This window comes from Phalangium opilio, unplaced genomic scaffold, assembly GCF_054372755.1.
Source record: "Phalangium opilio isolate 3A_F unplaced genomic scaffold, DU_Popi_V2 ptg000009l_1, whole genome shotgun sequence".
In the NCBI taxonomy this organism is placed as follows: domain Eukaryota; kingdom Metazoa; phylum Arthropoda; class Arachnida; order Opiliones; family Phalangiidae; genus Phalangium; species Phalangium opilio.
The window spans coordinates 1,590,077-1,617,048 of record NW_028324146.1 but is presented as its reverse complement, the minus strand read 5'-3'; the positions used below and the strand labels follow the sequence as shown (position 1 = coordinate 1,617,048).

The 26,972-nt window shown below is 36.4% G+C and overlaps 1 protein-coding gene across 2 annotated transcripts in view; it reads right to left on the bottom strand.

Annotated features, from left to right (window-relative positions):
* The window catches only part of LOC149713070 (thrombospondin type-1 domain-containing protein 7A-like), a 205,590-nt gene that overhangs the window by 117,125 nt on the left and 61,493 nt on the right, over positions 1-26,972 (bottom strand). Inside the window, exons 3-5 of one of the 2 annotated variants that reach the window (XM_089845524.1) lie at positions 25,445-25,529; positions 4,546-4,655; positions 3,092-3,260 (exon numbers count right to left, since the gene is read on the bottom strand). In XM_089845524.1, coding sequence (XP_089701650.1) covers positions 3,092-3,260; positions 4,546-4,630 — 254 coding nt within the window. In that variant the 5' untranslated portion in view covers positions 4,631-4,655; positions 25,445-25,529. Of the gene's footprint in view, positions 1-3,091; positions 3,261-4,545; positions 4,673-25,444; positions 25,530-26,972 lie in introns of those variants that run through there. The other variant, XM_089845531.1, reaches the window with a different exon arrangement.

Sequence of the window (26,972 nt, the reverse complement as noted above, 5' to 3'; positions counted from 1 at the left end):
CCTCTTTATAGTACGTCCAACTGAAAGCACAGTTGTGACAAAAACAGTAAACCCATCAAGCTGATTGGTGTTCGGACACTTTTTGAAAATATCTATAATTTAATAAGTGGAGGAAGAAGAATTTACCCTTCTGATCAATTTATGTCACTCAATCATCAGCCTTAATCATATTACTATTAACAGAAGTAGGATGACAATAAAAGTAAAGAGCTCTAGCATTGGTAGTAGATCCTGGCACTAGTGAACAAATTTGAGGATTTTATGCCGCTTCCATCGCGCCTACACTAGAGAGAAAAAAATTGGTCGAGTTCCAAAAACAGTTTCCTATCCCCCTTCCCCTCAACCTAAAGCCGCGGAACACGGATGGGGGTGCTTGAATCTAGTTCGGCCGTCTACCGCCACGAGCGTCTCACGTTTTGGAGGGAAAATTCCGAAACCGCTACCAGAGGGCCAACCGTTGGTGTGTTATCAAGAATATTCGCCAAGTGAAGAATTTGGTTACCTCAATACTTCTAGTTCCTTATCCTATTTCTGCTATTAAATTTAAATTTAATTTGGCCCTAAGAAGAAGAATAAATTTTACTAGACTAGCCTCTGAACCGAAGAAGGTGCAGTTAATCTTCTCAGGTCATTACACGTTAGCTCAGATTAGGTATGGAACGAAAGTTAAGAAAGAATGCATCCGAGCGCAAGAGAGTTCCGTCCTTGAGGCGTACGTTCCAATGCCTAAACCATTTCAGGCTATCGATTTTTTCAAGCTACGGCCTTCATGTTATCTTTAACAATTTCCATTCAAGACGTGGATCTAACCTTAACTCTTCGAAGAGAAATTATATACCTGTCACAATAAGAAACACACCATTTTTGTCACTCTGATAGTAACGCTTCATATCTTGCTTGCAGAAAAATGACTACTACCTCAAGCGCTAAGAAGTACTATCAAAGGTATATAGAAGAAACAGAAAGTGATATTTCCATGCGGCTCATGCAGTTTTCCCAAAACTCGTGTTCATGGGTTTTGGATATGAGAACATTTGGTGTAGGAATACTTTGACCGTACCTTTGCCAACTCCGTAAGAGCCACTAAGAATATTTTTGAACTTTCATGGTCCATAAATTTTCAAAAATGCATCATATTGTCAATCTAAGCTGACATTGGTCACATTCAATTAGAAGAACATGGATTTCAAAGCCTTTGAAAGCTAAACTAACCTAACTAAAAAGGTTACTCTCAAACCTTACCAAATTAGTTTCCTTATATTCATGTTTGAAAAAAGTTTATTTTTCGTACGTTGAATTGAAGTATTTACTTTGTATTACTCCTAAAAACGTTTTAATATTAAAACAATAATCCAAAAATAGCGATTTGGCCCCACCCAATGAACAACGTTGTTTATCGCGCCACGGTTTACGTTGCTACCGAAACTGTCATCTCTCGATCAAAACTGATACCCACAACATCATAAAATACCCGCCCTCTCACAAAATTTAAAACAGATTGGCGTCGACGGTTCAGTTTTAACTTTAGGGTTTGTTTAATTATTAAACAAGACAATCGTCTCAATTTTAGGATATCCCAAGGTATTTTTTTAATAAAGAAAACAATAACAGTTTTTCAAATTTTTTTTCCATATTCCTTTTAAAAAACCCAATTCTGCAGTCAACCAAATACTCAATAAAATAATTATTATCTTTTTTACTTCTAACAACTTAAGGATGATCTAAGCACAAAATTCGTGCAAACTGCATCGTTTGTAGATTAAAAGCAATCATGAGCTAAAGGAAAATTGGATTTCTACAACGTTACCACCTATACGCCGAAATAAAACTAGAAAGTATTTCTCCTTTAACCAATTTAATATCCTCGGGCCTTGGAGGAAAAATAGAATGGAAGAGAAAACTCAGGCCCGGATCAACAAGGCTCGAGATCTGATGCCAACCTTTCACAACAGGAGGATGGCGTGGGCTGAAAATGTTGCGACCTGCAGCCTTGTAAAGTTCAACACCAACACGTGACAACACAAACCTCAACCCTTTTGAACCTTAGGGAGGAGGGCATGTAGACAAAACGCCCCCGTGTTCTTTCTAGTTCGCAACAACAAAACATTACAGTCATAAAAAGAATCGAGTTATCGCGGAAAATGATGAGCCTAAGGCTTTAAAGGATCTAAAAGTGTAATCCTATTGTCTCCTTCCTCAACACCAAACTAATCCTATATATTTCTTAAAAACTAAATCGATTTATATTGCCTCACCGTCAAGTGCACCAATTGCAGACAACTAAAGATCAAATAAAGTTACCAAAAATAGATATATACTTTTAATTAAATCTTCTTGAAATTTGAAAAAATGAACAGAACGGGACTTGAAGAAATGGTAGTTGTTCGAAAAACTACTATATTTTTTGGAATATGGATTGTTTTGTGCACCAGGAATTTGAAACTAACGAAACCTATAGGCGTGGTCTGTAATTGGATGTATCTTATGTGAAAGATCCAAGAAAATGATTTCGAAAGAGTCTGCTAGACTTTAAAGTCACAGAACTGGTACTATGTAGCTCAACTTCTCATCCAACAAAGCAGTGGTCAACCAGAGATTCGAACAAGAGTTTAAAATTCTGGTCCAATAAATTACGACAGTAACATGAGATAAAATTATGCAGCTTGTGTTGAATCAGATCTGAACTGATGACGTACGAGAAGGAGCAAAGGGTCACTTATGTTATTGGAGCTTTCGTTTCTACCACTTTTTTCTAACTTGACCTTATCTTTAAATGTGACACTTACTTTTCCCTCTATGCATGCCAATCCTTACAAAGCGACTTTCATATAGCAGAAAAATTGCAGATTCTAATTTTAAAGGCTTAGATTTAAACAATGTTGAAATTAAATTTAGAATGACTCCACTGGCTCGCGCAACGCGTGACATTTTTATCGACAAAAACTATTCCCATTCCCATTTATGGGGTTTATAAAATCTAAGGCTAAATCCGGCTGTTATCGGCCGGAACAGGAAGATAGAGGACGCTAGCTTCGTTTCCCCTCTTTGGCGAGTTTAGTTGATTGTGTTTGTATGGTCATTGAACACTCACCAGAGATAAGGACGCAGATGATGGCACACTTTGAAGCAATCTTCTTTCGAGATGGGCTTCGTCCGGCTCGAACAAATCCGATCTACGGTTTTAAATCCTTCCGAATCGGAACACCAGACGGCGCGTCTACGCTGTCCCTCTCCGCAGGGGCCGCAAGTACTCCATTCGCCTGTAAACGACAAGAAAAAACCAGATCAATGGAGAAATTGTTACCGAACCCATTATTTACGGCTAACCATCAAAAATCTTCACAAAGGCTTAGGCAACTTTTGTTCCCTTGGAAACAAAGGATTAAGAACGAGTAAGAAGGTCTTCGACAATAGAAAATAACCATAACGAAAGGAACGGGAACGATTTTACGATGGCTACTTGTAAAGGCTGCTATTCCATTGCGGGTCAAAGGTTCCCCCAATGGGAACCGCCATAAGTATAGATTTTGTTTAAAATAAGCAAATGAAAACTAAACCACCGTCTAAAATCTGGGCTTTTTTCAGGCGATTTGAAGTTTATTTACTAAGTTTTAGAAGGAGGTAACATTAATGTTAAATTGGAGAAGAAGATGCATGATTCATTCGTTTTATAAAAGTTAGAGATAAGGATTTGACAGGGTGATTTGTCAACTTCATTCCTGGGAACTGGCAACCAGGTTAAAACTGTGTCCTTGGTCCTTTGAACTTTGAAATTTTCTGAGTGTATTGAAAAAGACCAGATGAAAAGTCGCTCACCAGATGGCTTCAAAAACTATTTTAGAAACCGTTCTATGAGAATATTTAGCATTGCATAGCAACAGCGTATGCCTAGTTAATTTGTTTTTAAATCAGAAAAACGAACCAAAAAAATCAATTTTGTTCCTTGAAATTTTAAAAACCATTTGGCGTTCAAACTTTGATAAAATTAATCAAAATTGGGTAAAAACCAGAAGGTTTGGAAGAGTTTTTAATGAAAATTCAAATTAGAACACATTTAGATTAGAGGAGTTTCTTTTCTAGGCGCGCTTGTGCAGAGCTATTAATCGATTCCATTGATCGTGCCATAAGAATGTCATAGACGCCATCTAACGCCAGTCTCCGAGTTAATATATAATTCGAAACTTTAACAATAAATTATGGTCGGTTTAAAAATTGGCTTTGTATTATAGATTAATACAGATTTCTTATTTTTTTTTTAGTAATCAGCGACTAGGATATATTCGAAACCTAATCGATTAATCGAATATCGACATGAGAAAAAAATTTTGGAAACATTTTTGAACAATCGAGAAGAAATACTTTATTTAGTAGAGATTGGACGATACCGCTTGGAAAGGGTCTATTCATATTAGTTCCTTTATTTTACCCACAGTCTTGATTAACAGCGCTTAAGTTAGACTTAAATATTGTTTTGGTAGCTTTAAAAAAATTCTCCGAGAGCTTGTTGGCCAAAGAATATCACAAAATAGTTATAAGATGTCTTACCAGTTTTCCAATTTTGCGAGGAAACGAGTGGTACATGAAGTAGGATCCATATCAGTAGAAATCGATTCGAGATGGACTCATCCATTATCGGACTGAAGCGCCCTCTTCAACTAGAAATTAGAAACACTAAATAATAAGTAAAATTAAACGAACTATAAATGTAAATTATTGAATTATTTGTTCAATTAACTATAAAAAAAATAAAGACGTGTCCTATTGATTTCAATAATTTTAATTTTAATCAGGAATCGATAGTTCAAATTTTTCTACAGCGCGTTTTAAAGGCAAGAATCAGAAGCTGATAGACCATTCCAATATTACCTACAGAGAAGAAAACACTAGGGTGAGAGCAGTCTTGGAAATAGCACAGGTCCACAGGTCAAAAACCAGTTTATTAATTGCTCGGACCAGTTTTTTTATTCAAAATCCGGGGGTTACTGGTCCTTGGGACCAGTTTATTAATTGAGAATTTTTATGAAAATTCAGGAGGGACCAGTTTAAAAATTCTAGTCATTATAAATTTCTACTCCATGGATATAGTCTCCTAGCCTTGACATTTTCTCATTCTTGCCCAAGTTGCCTTCCTTGCTACAACCACAGCCCACTCGATCACGCTTTGGCTTCAACAATGTTTTTCCTATGTAAAAGCGCGTGTTGGTAATTATGAGCTTTTTCGCTCGAAAAATCCAAGGAGCCAGCTTTTAACATGACCGGCTATGGGAGGAACACAGTTATTTTGCCCTAATTTTGAAACTACTGGTGCAACGCTCATGAAATTTTAAAGTGATGTGCAAAACAACGTTTGCTATGTTTTGGAAATTTTAAAAAGTTTCCCTTCTATAGTTTTTTTGTATAAATATTAGAACGAAAATTAGCATTACTTAAAGGGCTTGGCCTTGGAACGGTTTAATAAGTTTTTCCGTTTCACTTGTTCGAATCTCTTGAAATTTTAGTGAGAGGCACATTGAACGGTTTTAAGTTATGATGCAAAGTTTCAAAGTTTTCAAAGAAACAATTCACTTCCAAAAAATTCATTAAAATTGTGCTTGTGCATAATCCTACAACCTATTTAGTCGCTTAGGGAAATTTTTGGAAAAAGACTATTCGTTTTAAAAGTTCGAAATTTACCACAATAATTCAAAACCTTTAAATATGCCTTTCACCAAAATTTCAAGAGACTCGAACCAGTGAAGCTGAAGGAAACAAAATTAAACTGTTTGAGACTAAGCCATTAAATTATGGTTCATTTTCGTTTTAATGTTGTTACAAAAAGCTTTGTAAGAGAAAAACTTTGCACAAAAATACCAAACATTATTTTGCAAATCTCATTAAAATTTCAAAAGATTTCAACCAGTATTTTCAAAATTAGGACCAAAAACCGGTGTTCCCCCCAATGACGGAGTTAACTCTGATTTTTGACATAATTTTGCATCTATAGCCCGATCGAATGGGCTGTGCGTCAACGAAATACTCCCTTAATTTTTCAATAGGATTAGTAAAAAATAAATTAGGGATAGGGTCACTGGTCCCAAGGACCAGTTTAATATTGAAGACGCTGGGGGTCACTGGTCCCAAGGACTAGTTTCAAAAAAATCCTTATTTCCAAGACTGGGTGAGAGGCCACCAACTTAGGCTATTTCCCTCGCGCTAAGAAGCATCGCTAGAGGAAGTGCGAGTTAGCTAGCATCCAGCGCGTAGTCAATTCAAGCTCCGTCTGACGTTGACTCGAGGGAAATAACCTAATATAGCATCCCCCCCACTCAGTGTTGGTTTCTCTGCATGTAGTTAATGAAATGGCCTATAATATTTCTTCGGGCAGGATCGCTCTATTATGCTGTAAGCCCGTTTGCTTCCTTGGTTGAAGCATTTGCAATATGAGTTCTAGCACTATGAGTTCTATGTACTAAGAACGTCGGATCATAGCTTTAGCCTCTACTTTATTGAGAAACTTCGTCTACTTATATTTTGACTCCACCCACAAATTCTGTATATAGCGACTTCTAGTGGTCGAAAATGTCATTGTTATTGTTATCTCTATTTTCGTGGTTAAATATTTTTTCGAAATTGCGCCAGTGGTAAAAAAGCAAAGTGGACAACAATGCGATATAACTCCCGATTTAGTGGAATTAAGTTTCAAAATTAAGAAAATATTTAGGGTTGGTACTGGTAATTGGGAACACTTTTTACAAATCTTTGAATAACTTCCGTGGCGCTAACGTTAGACACCTGAAACTTTCAGGACATGAAATTTGATTCTTTAGACACAATTCGTTTTCGTTTTCAGCTTTTTAACTCTTTTAAATTTTGCACAATATCCTATTTCCTAAACCCCTTAGAGGACCCCAAATGTGAACAATCGCTGGTAAATGGGAACACCCTGACTCTAAATAGTGAACGCGGGACCCAAATGGGAACACCAATGCTAATCAAATGGGAGGAATAAAAAAGGCCCTAGGAAAAAAGCTACCAATACGTAGGGCCTAAATTCATGCACCTGGATTAAAGTTTACGCAGATTTGATAAGTGATAATAGGATAATATAGTTAAAAACAATACCTGAGTCAAAATGCTCACTAATTTGTTGAGAAGTCACATTTTATTCGCCTCTAGCATAACAGCTGACTCGGTTTGCCGTTTTCCCGCCCAATAAGTAGTGGTAGCTACGGCCCTCTTACGGCTAAATTGATAACTTTACTAAAGGCGCGAAATTTGAGTATTTTTTTGGGTCAATGATGTATTTTAAAGTTAATATTATCCGAAAGTAGCTTGTTTACACCACTTTTACGTTTAATCTTTTAGTAAAATAGCTGAAAAAGGATTCGAATTAACCTTGAAACGTCGTGTTCACATTTGCAATTTTTACTTGGTTTTTTCCAACTCTAGTTTTGAATCGAATTCCGAACCGAAACGAGAGATTTTAATATCAATTTTATAGCGAAAAACGTGATCTATCCAATGGTTAAAGGTTTGTTATCGTGGGATTATTGTAACTCTTGCTAAAGCTTATTCCCCGATGGTACTGTATTAAGAAACACCTAAAATAGGCATCAACTTAAGTTGATCAGTCCGAGTTGGTGCGTATATTGGTCCGTATCTTTCATCCGCGTATTCCTACAATATTCTAACCATTTTTATCGTAATCCTCGATATTCAATCTACAAATTGAGCCCTTTAAAAATGAATTTGAGCTGCCCAAAAATTAGTTACAAAATTTTAAAGAAAAAGTGTTCCCATTTAGAATCGTTCCCAATTACCAGTACCAACCCTAATTGATGTTTCTTTAAATATTTTCTTTAAGTATCTGATTTTTCTTTCTTTGTACTAAAATTATTATTGTAGTACATTTATAACTTATTATTATTATTTACTTTACTTATGCAGTATCTATGTTTAAAGCCCAAAATATAAGAGAATAAGGCCGATAGATGGCGAGCGCGAGTTTTGAAATTATAAGCCACTCCCATTAAAACATACAAAGTAGTCGAGGAATTTGCTACGTTCAACGTTCTTCTTACATAAATCCGTTTTTGGCACAACGAATGTCTATTTTCATTTTTGCAAATTGAGCTTATGGGTTCTGCTGAAGTTTAAGGTTATGGGTCAATTTTCCTTAGTCATCAGCAATAATTATGACTCTCCCTCATTTTTCAAGATAATTGTGAATTTTTCAAGATATTTGTGATTTTTCGTCCGATGTTTCAGATATTTGTGAATTCCCATATATAAAGATCTCTTCTTCCGAGAAACGTTAATTAGAAATCATATGTTTAACTCAATAACTTCTTTTTACAATCCCTTGCTGTATTTTCTCTGGTAAAACTAAGAAACAACCGAAAGATTATAAGGAATCTAAAGTTAGTTATGAGGACAAAACAAAACTCTGGTAAAGGTACAAAGGATAAGAAAGCAATATTTCAGGAAGAGACGATGCACTTGTGGCGTGTGTAGAAGTTAGTCCTCTCGCGTGACCAAACAAAATACTTTATTTACGTCATTGGGGATTGGTATAGCGTGGTACTCCGACCAATCGGCCGATTCGATTCTTAATGCTCTAGAGAGGAAAATAGATGAAACAGACAAGAAAGCTAGTTTCTTTGAGAATGCCTAAAACAACTGGGTTCGTAGTTGAGGTACTTTCAAAATGTGCAGGAATCAGGAGAGGTGTTCCCCTAAGCTCACTGCATAAGCTCGGGTCACTAAAAGACCCTTTTGCAGGTTCTCTTTCGAATTAATAATAATCAAGCTAAAATAAGCCCTTAAAGGGACGGTGAAGTGGAAACTCGAGTGATTTTTTTATCGATTCTTCTACTAATTATAAGACCTATCTGCACAGTGAAACATCTCCGAATGATTTCTAATATTCAAATTTGTTTGGGATATCATAGATAACTTGAAACAGAAGTAGGACAAGGGACTAGAAGTATCGAGGTAACCGAATTCTTCACTTGGCGAAAGTGAATATTCTTGATAACACACCAACGGTTGACCCTCTGGTAGCGGTTTCTGAGTGTTTTCCCTCCAAAAAGTGAGACGCTCGTGGCGGTAGACGGCCGAACTAGATCCAAGCACCCGCTTCCGTGTTCCGCGGCTTTAGGTTGAGGGGAAGGGGATAGAAAATGATTTTGGAACTCGACCAATTTTTTTCTCTCTAGTGTAGGCGCGATGGAAGCGGTGGCATAAAATCCTCAAATTTGTTCACTATTGCCAGGATCTATTACCAATGCTAGAGCTCTTTACTTCTAGTCCCTTATTTAACTTCTGCTTGAAATTATCACCTTCGACCAATCTAGCCCTTTTCTTAACAAATTCCCGTGGCACGCTCTGAATCTCGCACATAGAGATGGGAAATTACCTTACGCTAATTTACCGGGTAAACTACCCATAAATTACCGATTAAAATTTTGGAAAAATAAACTTATTGTTCTGTCGGTAATTTATGCTAACTTTTTTTTACTTGTGTCTATTAAACAACGTTGAATTCTGAGCACTTTATACCTAGTTTAGTTGGTTTAAAACCGCGCGAAATAAATTGAAATTGAGGAAAACTGGACTCCTATTAACTCAAAACGTTTTTGGAAACTGTTTGGTAATTTACAGCGGCAATTTACCATTTTAAATTACAGTATGATAAAAATTGGTTATTTCCGGAGATATTTGGTAAATTACAGGTAAGTTACGTAATTTAAATTACCGACTCTCTACTCACACATAGTGCGCATTTTTCATCAATTCTCGCGCTTAATTTCATTCGTCATGAAGTGTGCCGGGGAAACTTTCTTAACATAAAGGCAGGGTTTTATGCGATAGGTTGGAAGTGCTAATTTCAAATAATCTAAGATATCTCGATCATATTTCAATTTTAAAATCCTTCGGAGAAATTTCCTGGATGTTTCAATGGGCAGATTGGTCTTATCAGAAGTAGGATGAGACTAGAAGTAAAGAGCTCTAGCATTGGCACTAGTGAACAAATTTGAGGATTTTATGCCGCTTCCCACGCGCCTAACCTAGAGAGAAAAAAATTGGTCGAGTTCCAAAAACATTTCCTACCTCTTCCCCTCAACCTAAAGCCACGGAACACGGACGCGGAGGCTTGAATCTAGTTCGGCCGTCTACCGCCACGAGCGTCTCACGTTTTGGAGGGAAAATTCAGAAACCGCTACCAGAGGGCCAACCGTTTGTGTGTTATCAAGAATATTCACTTTCGCCGAGTGAAGAATTTGGTTACCTCAGTACTTCTAGTCCCTTACCCTACTTCTGGTCTTTTAATCAGAAGTTCGTTAAATTAGGCTAATTTAATGGACTTCTGTTATAATTAATAGAAGAATCGATAAAAAAATCACATGATTTTCATTCTCACTCTCCCTCTAATACGGGGCTTTTGTGCAGTAAAAGCCACCGCCATCTGTGTTAAAACAAGTTAGAGAAATACTAATCAGTAATCGACTCTTCGAACCTCCAAACTTTAACGCCAGCTTTCTGGTGCCTAGGATTATTATTTAAGTTAGAAAAGCTTTCAGTGAAACTTCAACCTGAAACGGTCAGCTTGTTTAAAACTCTAGCGATCTAGTTGTATTTTATCCGTGGACCACAACAAAGAACCAAAGTGAACTTGTTACCTAGAGTGAGAGGAGACAGAGGTTCGGTAATGCGACAGATCGATTGTTCGGAAGTCGCTAGGTAATGAAATTCCACTCCCACGAACATCGTCTCAAAGTCAGAACGAGAAATTCCCACGGCCAAATACTTTTCTATTATTCTTGAACTGAGGGTAGGTACAATAAAATGTTCTGTGCGATTAGAATTAGAGACTTTGAGAAATTGACTCAAAGAAATAGACTTGTACATTAACGTCTTGGATGTGGTTTTTCACTTCAATTCGAAAACCAAGTTTCTGTTCTAAGCCCGATTCGATTAATCATAAAATCGACAATATTTCGAAAACTCAAAATGTCTTCGATTAATCGAATATTTTTCATGTATTAAAAATAAGGCCCCTGATAATCGATTCCTTTAACACTATGGAAAAATTCCTCGACTTACAACAAAAAAGAAACGTAATTCAATTATTAAATCAAAATTATTTTGATTATCTGAAACTAAAGTTTTTGAAAAGAGAAAGAATAAAATAAGACTAGTTTTAAAAACGATAAAAAAATATAAATATTGAATTAAAATAAATTTTTCGTATAAGTCCCAGAAATCAATGTTTGAATTCATTTCGATTAGCCAAAGATTCACTCGACTAACTGAAAAAAGAAAGCTTCGATTCTAAACAGAAGAATAATATTCAAGGTAAAGGAAAGAAAAATCTTCGAAGTTTCTGAGTCAAATTATTTCACGTGTCTAATTTTAATTCATTCGTTTTCGAATTATTCCGAGAAAATTCATCTTAACAAAAAATTAATTTTTCACTCATTTCGAAATCACTATAAATTCTCCAGTGAATCTTAAATTTGACTAAAAATTCTTCAGTGAATTTTAAACTCGACTAAAAATTATAAAATCAAGGTTTAAATGTTTAAAGGAATAGTGCCGTTGTTTAAAAATTATGTCAAATATAAAAAACCTTTCCTTTTGAGAGTTTAAACTCTTCTGATTCCAAAAATATGCTTGATAAATACTTAAATATGAGGGAAAACACAGAAAAAACACTTTGAAAACTTGAAATTTGGGGGGAAGATTCTTGGCGGGTTTTTTCCTTGATACGTCACTCACGGCATCTCGCGGAAAAGCCAAGCGTGAGCGCCCCAGTCTACTAATTCCGCTCGAATCTGAGTAAAATAGGCTTAAAGCGGCGACACTACACTAAAATTCGTCACGTGAGCGGCATCTAGAGAGAAAATTTCTCCTTACTACGTCATCAAACGAAACAAAATTTTAACTAGGCCTTTTCCAAACACAAAACTTTGGTTGCAATTTTATAAATTGCTACGAAACCAAATACAAAAGTAAACATATCATAATAAACTAGATTTTTCAAGGATTGTTTTCGCATTTTAAGTTTGTGGTTGGTAAAAATTATGTCACTAACACTTTAAGGTAGGTTTCACAAGTGGACATAGAAAGGTTTTGTTAGTTTCTTAATTTTCAATTTTGGTCATAAAAACAGGAAACATTCTAATGTCAGAATTTTTATAAATATTCATGGTTTAATGTTATTAATTCCATGATTGTAAGCTAGCTAATTAAGTCTGCTTTTTCATTAAACAGACAAGGAAAACTATGAGGACCTAATAGGATTAGACATTGACTTTATCAGCCTCATTTGGTTTTACTAACGTGGTTTGGAATAGCCGCCAGTTAATTGCTATTTGACTTTCCCGCATTCTTTTAAAACACTGGCAAGATTGACAATCTGACAAGCTAATATTGAACCAGAAATCAATTTCAAAGGACCAAGTATTAAGCAGGGTTCATACTAAATTTACGAAACCAATTTTCCTGATAATTTTATGTTTTAAAGAGTAATATTGACAAATTTTCAGGGGTGGAACAAATGTATAAAATATGCACATCGAACATTAATTTGTCGAACTAGAAATTCCATTAAGGCTGGTTTTCACTGGCCCAAAACGCGGTAAAATCCGTGTGAAGTGCCGTTTTCAAGACGGTGAGCACGATATTGATTTTCTATTTTTCCACAAACTTTTTCGGAAAGGAAAGTGATGGCCAATAGGAAGCAACGAAAGTGTGACGTCATAGACGGAGTTTTAATCCCTCACGCGAAGTTTTTTTTCAACGTTTTAAAGGGACTGCAAAGAAGGCATGGGCGAGTGGGTAAAAATTATTTGAAATACGTCACAGGCACCACGTGACAACAAGATACAAAGACTGCACATAGAGTGAGACTGGATGCTTAGTCCTTGTTTTTTGCGAGATTGCAGCGCCAATTCCCGGAAGCGGGAGTTTTCGAAATAAAACAAACGAAGCTTCTTTGAACCACGCTTCCCCTTGGTCACGTGACTCTGACGTATTTCAAATAATTTTACCCAACCGCCGATGCCAACTTTTTAGTCCCTTTAAGTGAAAGCGTTTGGGTTGTCGAGTTAAACTTCTAGAAAAGTATAATCCAGAATTATTTGTTGAAGAAGTTCGGCTTAATCCAAGTTAATCGTTATTTACATAACAAAAATTAAAGCATTTACAAAGACAATAAAGTTTGAGAAAAACTATGGATTTCTGTGGTTGCATTTTCAAGGTGAAAGTTAAGCCTTGGTCTCTACAATAGAGCTCGCGCTTATAGAAGATTCGGTAAAAACGGTTTGCAGCCGTTTTCTTAAGAAATTATACGAAACATGATCGGAAATTTTTTTACGGTTCCTTGAAATTTTGGTCGTTTGGGCTTAGCTGATGTTCATTGCGTGTCTTGTAATTTTACTAATCACAATGTTACCTTATTTTCAGAAATAATTGTGATTCACATAATTAATAGTTTCACCGATTTTTCAAGAGTAAAGTTAATATTTTCCCTGATAATTTACTGTTTTTCGATCTAAATCTGTTAGCTATTTCCTATACACCAATTTCAAAGACGTTTTTTGCTGGTAATTTTTGGTAAAACTGTTTTCCAACTCCGTATATGAACCCTGACTTTTGTAGCTTCAAGTCATTTTCACATATAGACGCGGTGTTCCCTATCGGGGAGGCTCCGAAAATTATAAGACCTTTACCACCGTAGATCGACAGAGAAACCTAACCTAACCCTTTTGCAGTCAACTCCCCAATAAACTGAATAATTAATCACCTTCATATGTCTGATAGATAAAAATAAAACATCAAATTTTAGCAAACGCAAATGAAAATAACATAAAGTAATCACTAGGGAAGATGTCTGCCTTCCGTAGTGTATTCCCAGCATGACGTTTAGGACGCGCGCAAAAGAAGTCTTGTTCTCTATCTCTCAAGCTTCTTTAAAAATAAAACCTATCATCGGTTTACATTGAAATTATCTTAACTTTCTTTAAGTACTCTAAATATAAAATAGCCAATTCGGCTCAAGAGACATTCGAAGTATGCGTAATAAAATCTGACTGATAAATGTACTTCGGTTTGCCAGCGTTCAGTACAGCGTCAGCGGAAGGGACTTTTTAAGTGAAGGGAGCCATACTGGTACAGGACAGTCTGGGAAATAAGGATATTTTTTAAACTAGTCCTTGGGACCAGTGACCCCCCCCTCTAGAGTTCGAAATAATAAACTGGTCCCCGCCTATGTTCTCCTATAGATTTTCAATTAGTTAACTGGTCCCTAGGACCAGCAACCCCCACTTCATGAATTTAAAAAAATGCAATTAATAAACTGGTTTTGGATCAGAGGAAGTGTGCTATTTCCTAGACTGGTACAGGATTGTAAAGCGAGTCTAACCAACCTCAATATTATAATGAAAATCCGCGCAACTTCACAGCTTCAAACCAACATACGGAAAAAAATAGTCCCTGGGTTTCGCCATTTTAACTTTGCTATGGCGTTGTCCGCTACTGTATTTTTGGCGAAATCGCGAAATCAATGAAGAAATACCGAAATTTTTGGCGAAATCGCGAAATCAATGAAGAAATCACGAAATCTTTGGCAAAATCTCGTACGCATTTCTGGGTATGTCGGACCCCTCACCAACCACCCTTTTGAGAACCCCCTGTAAAATCTACAGTCGGTTCTAGTTAAATTTCTCTGCATTTAATTTGTTGGTGGTTAACATCAATTTATGCACTAGCTCATTAATAATTAATTCGTAACTATATGAGATCGGTAACTTATTATTTCCTGCGGTATTAAAATAAATGTTTTAGCGACTTAGAACGGAAATGCTAACGACGTCGTGATGAATTGAAATGCACCGTATTACACAATTTTGTTAGAGAAACGAAGCAAGGAGGCCGTTCGACTTTTATCACGTAACTCACCAAAAGGAGCGTTCCGACTAAAGTGAAACCAAATTAAGGTTCAACTGTCGTTACGAAACAATTATGAAAACTTAAATTAAATGGTCGAACTATGTCTTTAATTAAGCAATGTTTAAAAACATTGCTATGTCGTCAGATTTGAAAACTGCATCGCGAAATGTTCACCAAACATTATGGTCGTTTAGTACAAAACCATAAATGGAATTGTTAAAAATATACTCTCTGAAATTAAACGAAAAACATCACCGCTAATCGCACAAACACGTACCAAATCTAGGACTATAAAGCCGCGTTTACACGAGACACTTTGGAACCGCTGTCAACCGTTTTGGAAAGGCCTAACACTTTTTAAAAAATAATATTTGCATTTTCTCGTGAAAGATCTCTGGTTTTATCAACTTAATATTCTTTTTTGTACATTCCAAAACGGTTTAAAATGGTTTCAAAGTGTGTCGTGTAAACGCGGCTTTTATGTTAGACTTATTTAACACAGTTTGTTTGAAGTGAGAGAGATGCACTCAGGATTTGCTAAGCAATTAAAAATTTAAAATGAAGCAATTTCGAAACTATTGAACCTAAATTCTTAGTAATATTATCACGTCGATAAAAATACTCAAAACTCGTAATCTTTGAAATGTGAAAGTAAGAACATACGCAACGTATCAAAGATAAATATGCCAGGGTTGAAATTTCACTTACTATATAAGTCTTATGGCTACGCGACAATTTTAAATTCAGTTCGCCTTAAAAACGGTATAAGCGTCTTGTATTAGGTTGTCAAACAGTACGAGAATGTCAGAGACCATCTCTGACATTCCTGTCAAAAATAGGTTAAGAAAAAATCAATCGTCGAACGCGAACATGTACTCGTAAAAATTGTACATACATTGGACAACAAGCTGGGTGTCAAAACCTTTCTCGTATTATTGGCAGCAAAGAGGCCCGGAGTTGCCCGTCGAAACACTTCTGTTACTTTAACACCAAAAGACACGAATCCCGTCTATGAGAAACAGGGAACCAGTAAAATAGGCTTACTAGGTTGAAACTCGCGGAAGTTACTTCAAAAACGAATTTTTTTTTCTTTCATATCCGGCTGCCATTTTTAATATGGCAGCGAATTCGAAAGATCTTTCTTAGTACCTGCCATTAACATAGGAGTAACATCCACGTAAAATGTTTCCAGGCAAAACGGTTCGGTCTGAGGGTTAATTATTAGCATAAGTTTATAAGATATGTTCCTTAAGTACGACACACCCTTTACTTCGCAATGCTAGAGTATTACTGAGAGCTAGTTCTAGAACGGCGCAAGAATTGACTACACTCCGTTTTACAGTTGACCTTCCTATTTAGTCTGTACTAAGCCTTTGACAGCGCCTCACCAGGCGTCGCTTTACGAGAATCTATGACGTTTTACCTACGTCACTTCATGCCAAGCTCTTATGGACAGGGCCGGAAATAAAAAAAAAATTCTTATAGGACATGTGTCCAGTGACCCCCTATTTGGCTTAAAAATTTATAGGACATTGTCCACTGCAGTGTGCAAAAATAGTATCAAATCTCCATAGTCAAGCTATCAAAACTTCGGAAAATTTATTGGTCAAACTGTCCAGTGGCCCCTTAGTTTCTAACAAAATTATGGGACATTTAAAAATTTTATTGGACAATGTCCAGTGTCCTGTGCTTATGGAACATATCTTATTAACTTATGTTATTAGTCAGTCATTTAGGACCTTTGTTATGTGGTGGTCGAGATCCCCAGGATTTATGGTTTTCCGGTAATCATTTTACTGATAGCTTAGTTGTCTCACTTATTGGTATGATATTACTTCTTCTAAAAGTAAATGAAGATAGTTTTAGCATCAAATTCGAACACGAAGAATGCCTTACTTAACTACAGCGGACGACAATGTTACTAAACAGCGCGTACAGAATAAGAATGGAGCTATTAGAGACGTATCGCTATGGCCAAGTAGGATCGAGATTATTTAGCTTTTAAGACTTAACGAATTCAGCAGGATGCGCGCGTGATTTTAGTAAGGCGCCCCCTACCGGGATCACCTTCGAGCCAAGAAACGGAATCTATTGATGGCCAGGAAGACGTCACGCTGTTTCCGAGTTAAGACAGAGCCTCCTGCATAATATAAGGCTCGCGAAATTCAAAAGTGAACTTGATATTTCGCTAACTTCTCATCAATGGGAACTAAAATATAGCCTGGAATACTGTTGGACTATTTTTGAGAAACAAACATGTTGAATATTGGAAAGAAAATTACCTTGAGAAATAATTAATTTAATTAATGGGTTAGTGGACATCTGGGGGACTTTATTTTGACATTTACAAAACGAGCAAGTCTAAAGGACGCAGTTGAGGATTTGCCCTTTTAAATTAAAACCAGTCCTTCCATACGCGGATGGGAACACAGATTATTTTGCTAATAAACAACATCAATTATATTGAAAAAAAAAAGAGATTTGTTCAAAAACAGAATAGGATTTCATAGGATTTTTCATGAAATCATAGTAAATATGGGCTAGGATTTTAGAGGAATGACAGGACCACTGCGTTTAAGACTAGGGAATAAAATCATCCACGACTATCAATTTCACCCTGACAACTGATTTTAGGTTCTCATTATATTTGGACACGATTTGCCGCATCAGAGGCTCACTCTTTAATCACGTTTTTCACGTGATTTCCTCGGATTTTGAAATTTTCCCCATGATTTCGTCGGATTTTGTGATTTCCTTTGATTTTGGATTTCGTGAATTTTGTAATTTCTTTACTGATTTTGAGATTTCGCTTCTGATTTCGTGATTTCTTTGTTGATTTTGTGATTTTTTTACTGATTTTGTGATTTGTTTACTGATTTTATTATTTCGTTGCTGCGGAGCCTCCGAAATGAACTAGGCCCATGCATGTCAAATTTTATGTGGGGAAAAATCCAGTTTGTTAATGAAAATATTTTCACCATATATTTGTACGAGATGGCGCTTATATTGCCGTTGTGACAGGGGTCTTCCTTAAATTATCGTTGATATATTAGGGGTCAGTCATAAAATTTTTATGATAGAGAAAAGTTTCATCCTAAAATTAACGTAAATGTTTTTGGGGCTAGTCACTTTTTATTGAATCTTTCCGTTAGATTGTATTGATGACAACAAAATAAATTATTTCAATTAAAATAATTCAGTAAGAGTAATAAAAACGTATACTTACAATCCGCGACCTTGGCCCAAATACTTGAGCAGTCGACAGAGTCACGGGGTTGAACTTTGTTTATTTTACGGCCGTGTAAGCGCCCCCAAGCGGGAAAACACGGCGAACAAAATTAGTTAAAAAAATATTCTCGCTTCGCGACACGCATGGGCCTAGTTCATTTCGGAGGCTCCGGTTGCTGATTTCGGATTTTTTATTTGATTTCGAAATCAGCCCTGATTTCGGATTTCTTAAATTGGATTTCACGGGTAGCGTACGGAATTTCATGAATGACCGACCCCTCGGGAAAAATCGTGCTTATGGTAAATACTTTCCATATTATGTTCATCCCTGTTGTATTTGTATCCCTGGCCTGATTATACAATGGGCTCTGTCTACCTTGGTAGAGGTGGAGAATTCCTTTCATCATTTTAAGAAGCTCTCATTCGCGACTAAACGTGAATATTTTAAACAGGCGTCGAAAATATGACGGGCAACTTTAATGTTAGTTTTCAACTTTGCCGTTAATAACACCCGCCGCGATGCCATCAACGCAAGTAACCAAGGAAGACACTGAAGTACCTTCATTGAAGTTTCTATAATCAAAAGTCTAATGCATCGTCAGTTTTTCAAAGCGATGGAAATTACAACTTAAAGGCCGACTTCCATCGAGAAGAGTTCTAGCGAACTGAAAACCGAGCATCGAGACTAACAATGGAGCGACCGTGCCGATTTTCGAATCCCCGCTGGGGTAAATGATGGAAGGGTTCTCGCTAACTGAAAGCCGTGCAATGTGGTTCTAGCGAACTGAAGATACACAATAGAAATCCTCTTAAATTTATTTCCTCTCGAATTTTTGCTTTCCCCTGAAGGAAATTCTCTATTGTGTATCTTCAGTTCGCTAGAACAACATTGCACGGATTTTAGTTAGCGAGAACCCTTCCATCTTTTACCCCAGCGGGGATTCGAAAATCGGCACGGTCGCTCCATTGTTAGTCTCGATGCTCGGTTTTCAGTTCGCTAGAACTCTTTTCGATGGAAGTCGGCCTTTAAAACACGACTTGAACAGTTGAATGCTAGCCAATGAAACATCATATTTGCACTTGTAAATATTTCTGTGATCTCACATTTACTTTAGTGAACTCGCAAAAATATTGATCTTAACAGCGATATGGAAAGCAAAGTTAAGTAAGGTAAGTGTTATTGAAGAATTTCACTATGGTTAAGGGACTTTTAGCTACATATTACGTAAAAAAAAACATTTTTTCACTGAGTAGTCCTTTTAATGTAACTCTATGACTGGATTTTTCGCAACACCTTGACTGAGTAAAGAAAACGAAGAATTATGTTCTCAAAATAAAATTCGGGCAAATATTGGCTTGAAGTTAAACGTAAAATATTATTGAAAATTATGATCATGAAACAAAATATTAAAACCAAAAGGAAAGCGACTCTAAAATTCTAAATTCTTTTAAACAAGCAGCCCCGTTAATTCAGAATATCGTAGCCTTAATTTCCATACGTAACATACTAACTACACGTATGAGTATGACACTTCCCATTGCTGTAATGCTAAATATATTCTAGGAAGGTTTGTTTAAAAGGAAAAGATGAACGCCTCTCTAATTCCTGCCTTCATCGAGCATTTGATAACAATTTGCATTTCTGATATCTAGGCATTAACAATGGATCATTTTTGGTGTGAAATGAGCCTTTGGTTCTTTATCATTTTCTTCTCTGTCACGTATTAACGGTCCTAAATCATCCTACATTTCTTTCTAGAAACATCAACCAGTATTTTTAATTATTTCAGAAGCAATTTTTTAAATTAGCATAGAGGTTGATGCCTAGAATCGGAACTAGATCAGTATCTCTAAAACCAGAAGTAGGATGAGACTAGAAGAAAAGAGCTCTAGCATTGGTAGTAGATCCTGGTACTAGTGAACAAATTTGTGGATTTTATGCCGCTTCCATCGCGCCCACACTAGAGAGAAAAAAAATTGGCCGAGTTCCAAAAACATTTCCTATCCCCTTCCCCTCATCCTAAAGCCGCGGAACACGGACGCGGGTGCTTGAATCTAGTTCGGCCGTCTACCACCACGACCGTCTCACGTTTTGGAGGGAAAACTCGGAAACCGCTACCAGAGGGCCAACCGTTGGTGTGTTATCAACAATATTCTCTTTCGCCAAGTGAAAAATTTGGTTAGCTCAGTACTTCTAGTCTCATCTTACTTCTGCTAAAACTATAATATATTACTCCTTTCCGTTTATTTGTATTTTCTTTTTCTCACCAGGGGTCGCTTGTATCAAAGGTAGTTTTCATAAATAACAAGGTAAGTTGGCATTAGAGGTTTTGAGTGTCATACTTATTTCTATTATATATCTTTATCTTATATCTGAACAACAAAAGTTCCTTAAAATTGTTGAGTTGCAAAATAAACAGCCACGATTTTAAAGCTCGTTTTCAAATATGCGGGTGTAAAACAATTACAAAATAATGCCTCGAGTATTTACGCATTTTTCAAACTTAAGCCTTGGCAAATTCGGGAATTTTCTTTGCATCTTTATTTTCTTTCGCAAAGCAGAAAAAAAATATTCACATTTAGGAAAGAAAAGAACCCAGCAAGTTTTGGCAAGCTATAAAAATTAATTTCCAAATGAAAACGTTGCTTCTGAAATGACAAAAAAAAAAAAAACCTTGGTTCATGTTTCCAGAAAGTAATTGCGGATGGTTTATGACCGTGATATTAAAGAGAAGAAAATAATGAATTTCAACCAAAAGCACAGTTCAAACTATGATCCTTTTTTACCTCTCCGAGTGACGATGACGTCACGGAGAGGTATTACACTGGACGTGTCTGTGAGTGTGTTCGTGTCTGTCACCGCGTTCGCAGTTGGCAAATCGAAGCAAACGTGTTTGCAAAATACAATTTTTGGCTTCGTTTGGTTTAAGATGTACGGGGCAATCGGTTACGGATACGAGAAACGACTTGCCACCCAAGGTTCATGCAATTGCTGGTAGTCTTATCCTTTACTCTGAATCAATCGCCTTACATACCCTAAATTTCGCTAAATTTACAAAAATTTTAAAGAAGCATACGCTTGAAATCAAACGTCAAAAATAGCTATGTTTAAAATGATTTTAGGAATATAGTTCCTTAAACCGATTTAACTAGATTTAAGCTAAATTAATGACGATTAAAATAATTAATATCAATTATATTTATTTATTTAAGAAAAACCTCTTATTTGCGTCTCGACTCGGACAGGTTGATTTTGGTTTCCCAACTTGTTTTAAGTTACACAGTACATACATCCAAGATCTGAGAAATCCAATTTGTAATCAATTACTCGTCGAGTTTTCACTTTGTATCACTGCATACGAAGGCAGGGATGAGAGGGGCGTATTTATACCATCATCTCTTCCTTGATAATTCTCCCAAGGAAGGCCTCCATCTTAGGTTATACCCCCCCCCCCCTCGCGCCAAGAAGCGTCGCTAGAGGCAGAGCGAGTGTTGGTTTCTCTGCGTGTACTTTATGCAATAGTCCGTAGAGTCTCCCTGATGTAATTGTAAAGTGCAATCAGCCTTAGAACCAATAAAATATAACCAAGAAAACCCCGATCCCTTTTGGAAAGAATAACTGGTTCTGAAGTTTTATTCGCGTATAGTAGACCCAAGTCCAATCAGCGCATTGAAATCTGATATATACTCAGTATTTCTCACAACTCAATCGTGACAAATTGAGAAAAACTTCAAAGCGAAACGATCGCCTTTAGGTATTTCCTAGAAGTTCGTTTGAAGTTCAAAGAGAGCAAAGAGACACGAAATAATATTAGAGAGGTTAAGAAATTGAGCGAAAAATCGTGTACGGCAATAACTAGACCATAAGATCTTACAAGTCAGATTCAGTAACAAATTCTATTTCTTAATGCCTGACAATAAGTTCCCATATTAAATTTTGCCACAAGTTTAGTAAACGTTGACGTTAACGTTCTTAGGTTACTTAAAACACGGGCCACAACTAAGGACATTTTAGCTCTAGCTTTGCCTGTACGAACGGTTTGGCTCTTCAAAGAAACGGGCACTTATGTGAGTTAGGAGGGGGAAAACTGGGTCGAACCGAAACGTGTAACACGTACCGCAACGCCATCTACCGAACAATAGACTAATTACATGAACTTTGACTTCTGCTACTATTATAATAGCCTGTCTCGCTTTTTAGTTTTGACATTTACTTCTTAATTTAACTCTATTAGTCTATTATTTATAATGGGTGTAAAGCATTGTGTATTCCAGTGATAGTCGCTACAGCTTTAAGACTCATATGCAAGGAGTTTGGTTTAGTGAGTGAACGGTGCCAAGGTATGGAACTCAATTGACAGAGCGCTTAAAAACCAAGAAACGTTGGAAAATTTTAAACTAGAACTAAAGAAATTTATTTTAACACAACCACCTCATTAACCTAAAGTAAAATGTCTGCGGTTACATTTCTACGAACCTTGAACACTTATGACAAATACCAATGCAACGACGGAAAGCTAGTCTTAGATTTAAACCTATATAATTTAAATTATAATTAAGTTAAGAGGACTCCTATGTAAATCAGTGTCAACTGATAGGAATATCCGTAATAAAGCCTTATTATTATTATTATTATTATACCCATTCCAAAATATAAAACTAAACAAGTATATTGCATTCAATGGGTAAACTGCTAGCAAAGTATAGGAACGGATTTACAGTAGATGACATTGGACCTAATACGTACCTGTGTTCTAAACATTTAAAAGATGATTTTTTTCAAAGTCAGCTATGTCTTTACTCAATACTACTTAGTCTAAAAATACTGTTTTACAGCCTCATTCGCCTTGTTACCGAAATGACGTAGTTCCGCTTTTTAAAAACTACCGCTAGAGGCGACACTAGTAAAAACCGTTTAGCTTGAGCGCCGCCCGATAGCGGAGCTGAAATTCCCTCTTAGTTTAGTGCTTAAACTCTCTATTAAAAGAATGCCCTTAAGGGCAGGAATATTTTAAGAGTATTTTGCATGGATGGATTCGTCAGATTTATTTAACGAAGTCTTCTATATTCCAGAAAGTTTTGTTTCCAAATAACTAACTTCAAAACTGGGAATTGCGTTGAAGTTTTATCGTAGAAACAAACGGTTATTTCTAAAGGTAATTGGATATTTGAGTACTTCTTAAAGGGATAATAAAGTAGACAGCCACTTTTAAAACACTTTTCCAAATATTAATGGTTAAGAATTGGCATGTTTCAAAACGTAGCTTGCGTTGCTGTGAAACATTCACTCGTTGCTTTCTCTAAGTCAAATTTTAATAGAGTGTTTAGCAAATAACAGTGCACGCTTCAAAGGCCTCAAATTTTGACAAATTTATATAAAATTAACAAAAGTTTTGTAATATAAATTTATATCAATCTAAAATTATCAAAAAAAAATTGTTTTTAAGCTCCATTGAGGGACTAAAGTTGCAGTTATTTTTTTCGAAAACTCACAGCTGAATAGTTTTCGGAATAGAAGGCCTCATACCATTTACAGGAAGAGGTGGACAAAGTGCTCTCTAGTTCGAAAACTACGAATAAATTATACACTCTAAGAAATTGGAGTGTGATTTAACACCTTTATAAGTACTTTATATGGGTCCAAATTTGACACCGTTACAGGTGTACATTTACACCCCTGAAGGGATTTAATCACACTTACACTCTAAGAAAATGGGGTGTGCTTTAACACCTTTAAAAGTAGTTTATATGGGTCCAAATTTGACACCGTTACAATTGTTCATTTACACCCCTGAAAGGGTTTAATAACACTTATTTGAGCAATTGGTGGCAAAGATAAGTATAAAATTGTGCAACAGAGGTGCAGTTTAACACCTTTTTAACTCTTATATCGCACTGAAAGTGAATTTTTACTCTCATATTAGTGTTGTGCAACTCCTTAAAGGGTGCGGCATAGCACCTTTCAGAGTGTCGCTTCACACCTTTAAGAGTGGGAGATTATTTGGTAGGATAGTAGTAGAAATTCTAGTACTTTTCCTAGACTTAAGAGCAAAACCGACGACGTAAAAAACACTATAGTAGCTACATTTTTACCACTCATGAGGCATAACTCAAATATCGAATATGGTTTTCCTGTTTAATTAAATTTTGATTATCCGCCATTCCGCAGTATTATTAGCAATCAATGCTATATTCATAGCACGGTTCCATCTTGAGAGAACTTCATCACCTATAGGGAGGAAAGTTCTCACATGCAGAACTATACCTCTTTAAGCGAAGGTTAATGCGTGTAAAGTCATTTTTACGGGTTTATAAACTTCTGAAAAAGGCAGAAAGTTTTCAATTCGTACAAATGCATAGGGTATTAAATTAGTTTTGGAGGCTATAATATTCAAGCAGTAGATATAGACGTTCTTGTTAAATTTAATAAGCTCTTTTCACTAAGAGTTTTTCGAGCACCAGAAACGCGTTTAATCTAATTTGCGCTACAGAATTTACAAAAACAAATCCATTTAGTACTCTAATTTTTCTCAAAATAATGATGAAACATGTCACAAAAGCAAGTGCCCCACTTTGGCTTCTCAAGCTGGCCCTACTGTGAGGCCAGTACCTACTCGTTTTTTAAGAGTATCGCCTAACACTATTAAGAGTGTTGCTTAACACCTGTAAGTGTGTCGCCTAACACGTTTAGCATAGTTTTATGAAAGTACAACACCGCCAGATTACCAATTTCTTTGTTAATTTTATTTAAAGGATAAAACTGTTTTCTTTCATGAATATCATCTTTAAAAAAGGGTTTAACAAGTACGTTTTTCAATAATTTTTTACTGTTTGTATTTACTTTAATATTAAAACATTAATGAAAAATAAATGAAAGACCTTATTTAAGAAACCAGCAGTATTATAATTTTTCATGTTTAATTTCGAACGGTGTTTTAATAGTGTTATTTTACACCGAATTTACACTTTAAATTGGCCTCTAAAAACTCAAGGTAATAAAACACTCTTTTGGGTGTTTTTACGGTGTTTACACCGTTTAAACACCTTTTTAACACTTCCATTTCTTAGAGTGTATAACCTTTAAAATGTATACCCTTGGCAGTTCTAAAATGATAATACTTTATCCATAATCAATTAGCCCTTTATAAGATTACTGTCCTCGACACATCAATATTGAAAGGTTCAGTTTATACCAATGACTATCCATTTTTTATTACGTACATTAAACAGAACAGCGTAAATGAACATGCAGTAATAGAAAAAAAATTTCATTAAAACTTACCGATGGAAGGGTTAGAGAATGTCGTTGAAGCGTCTACATGGACTTGAAACTAAAATCCACGATGTAACGAAGCGAACACAAATCCCTGGAAGGAAGAGAGAGAGCAAACGGTAATTTGAATAAAAGAATATTTATTCCACCGAGAAAATCTCCGCTTTGTTTGTTATTCCCTTCCCTTATAAAGTACACAGGCGCTCGGCGCTACAATATTTAAAAGAGCAACACTTCGCGAACAGAGCGCCGACTTGCGGACGCAACCGGCACCTAACGACAAAATGATTCGACACACTCGGCCACGACGAACCAACCAAACTCCGATGCAATTCATAGTTATAATCAATAAATGGTAAGGTAACTCGTTTACAGAATTTCGGTGTGTCTATAGTTACGAAATTTTATAGTTCCCAAGTTAAAAATATGGTGTTTCTGTTAAGTCTGCCATTAATTAAACGGTGTGCTTTTTGGGTCAAACTGAATGGAAAGTGTCAAATTTAACATAGAGTCTACAACATTTAGTTACGGCATAAGTTTATCATGCCTCTAAGTACACAAATATGGGTTACAACTGGGCATCTTCCGCAGGCTACTGTGACGTCAGAACTCGTATAGCGCTAAGATCCGAAGAGAGAAAATTTTGAAATTCCTGTCATGGTGCAGCCACCAAACGGTCGAGACGATTACTAAATGGGTCACGTGAAAAAAATTCATCCAATGGAATAAAGGAGATTTTTACGTTTCGTATAGGCAGGCATAGGGGGGGGGGGGCTAATTTTACTTAAGCAACCCCAAAATCCCTCTCCCTCTCGTGAGATAGAGGCGGTTTCAGTCCAGAAACATTCTAAAAGGTATAAAGGAAATGCTAGCCTAGTATTGAAGTTGAGGTGATAAATGATACGCAATGGCGGCTCAAGTCAAGTGGAGGCCCCAAGCGGCAACCATTTTGGGGCCCCCAAACTGAAGATATTAAAATTAAATAGTTGTTCTAAGATGGAATTTATATAAGAAGGCCTAAAATAGCGTCCGGTGCGCGCGTGATAGTCGACAATCCCCCCTTAATGGGTGGAGGGGGGTGGAAAAGGAGCCGGGACTTAATATTATACTTATATAGTCTTTTTTGGGTCACCTGAGAGCGCTCCGAGATCGCTCCAAATTTACGTGTTACGTCATCGCTCTAGCTCGGAGGACCGAATGTAGTTGCTCCGAATGAAAGACAAAAGTTTTTTCAGAGCGGTTTTTGCGACGTCTTTAGGCGCTCCGTCTCTAGACTCGGAGCGGTAGGGATAAATCCGGGAGGAAACCGGGAGTGAGCGACTGGTTCATTGTAAGACGCACCGCCGTCTCGGAATAGCTCGATTTAAAGCAAAGAAAAACGCTATATTTTTTTCACCATCTATTTCTTTTACCTTTTCGTTAAGCCTTGGTTTGGTTTTTGGAACTCACGAAATCATAGGTACACTTGATTCACTTTAGAAACAATTACAGAACGAACGATTTTCACGTTGAGACACATATTCAAAATCCATCAAGT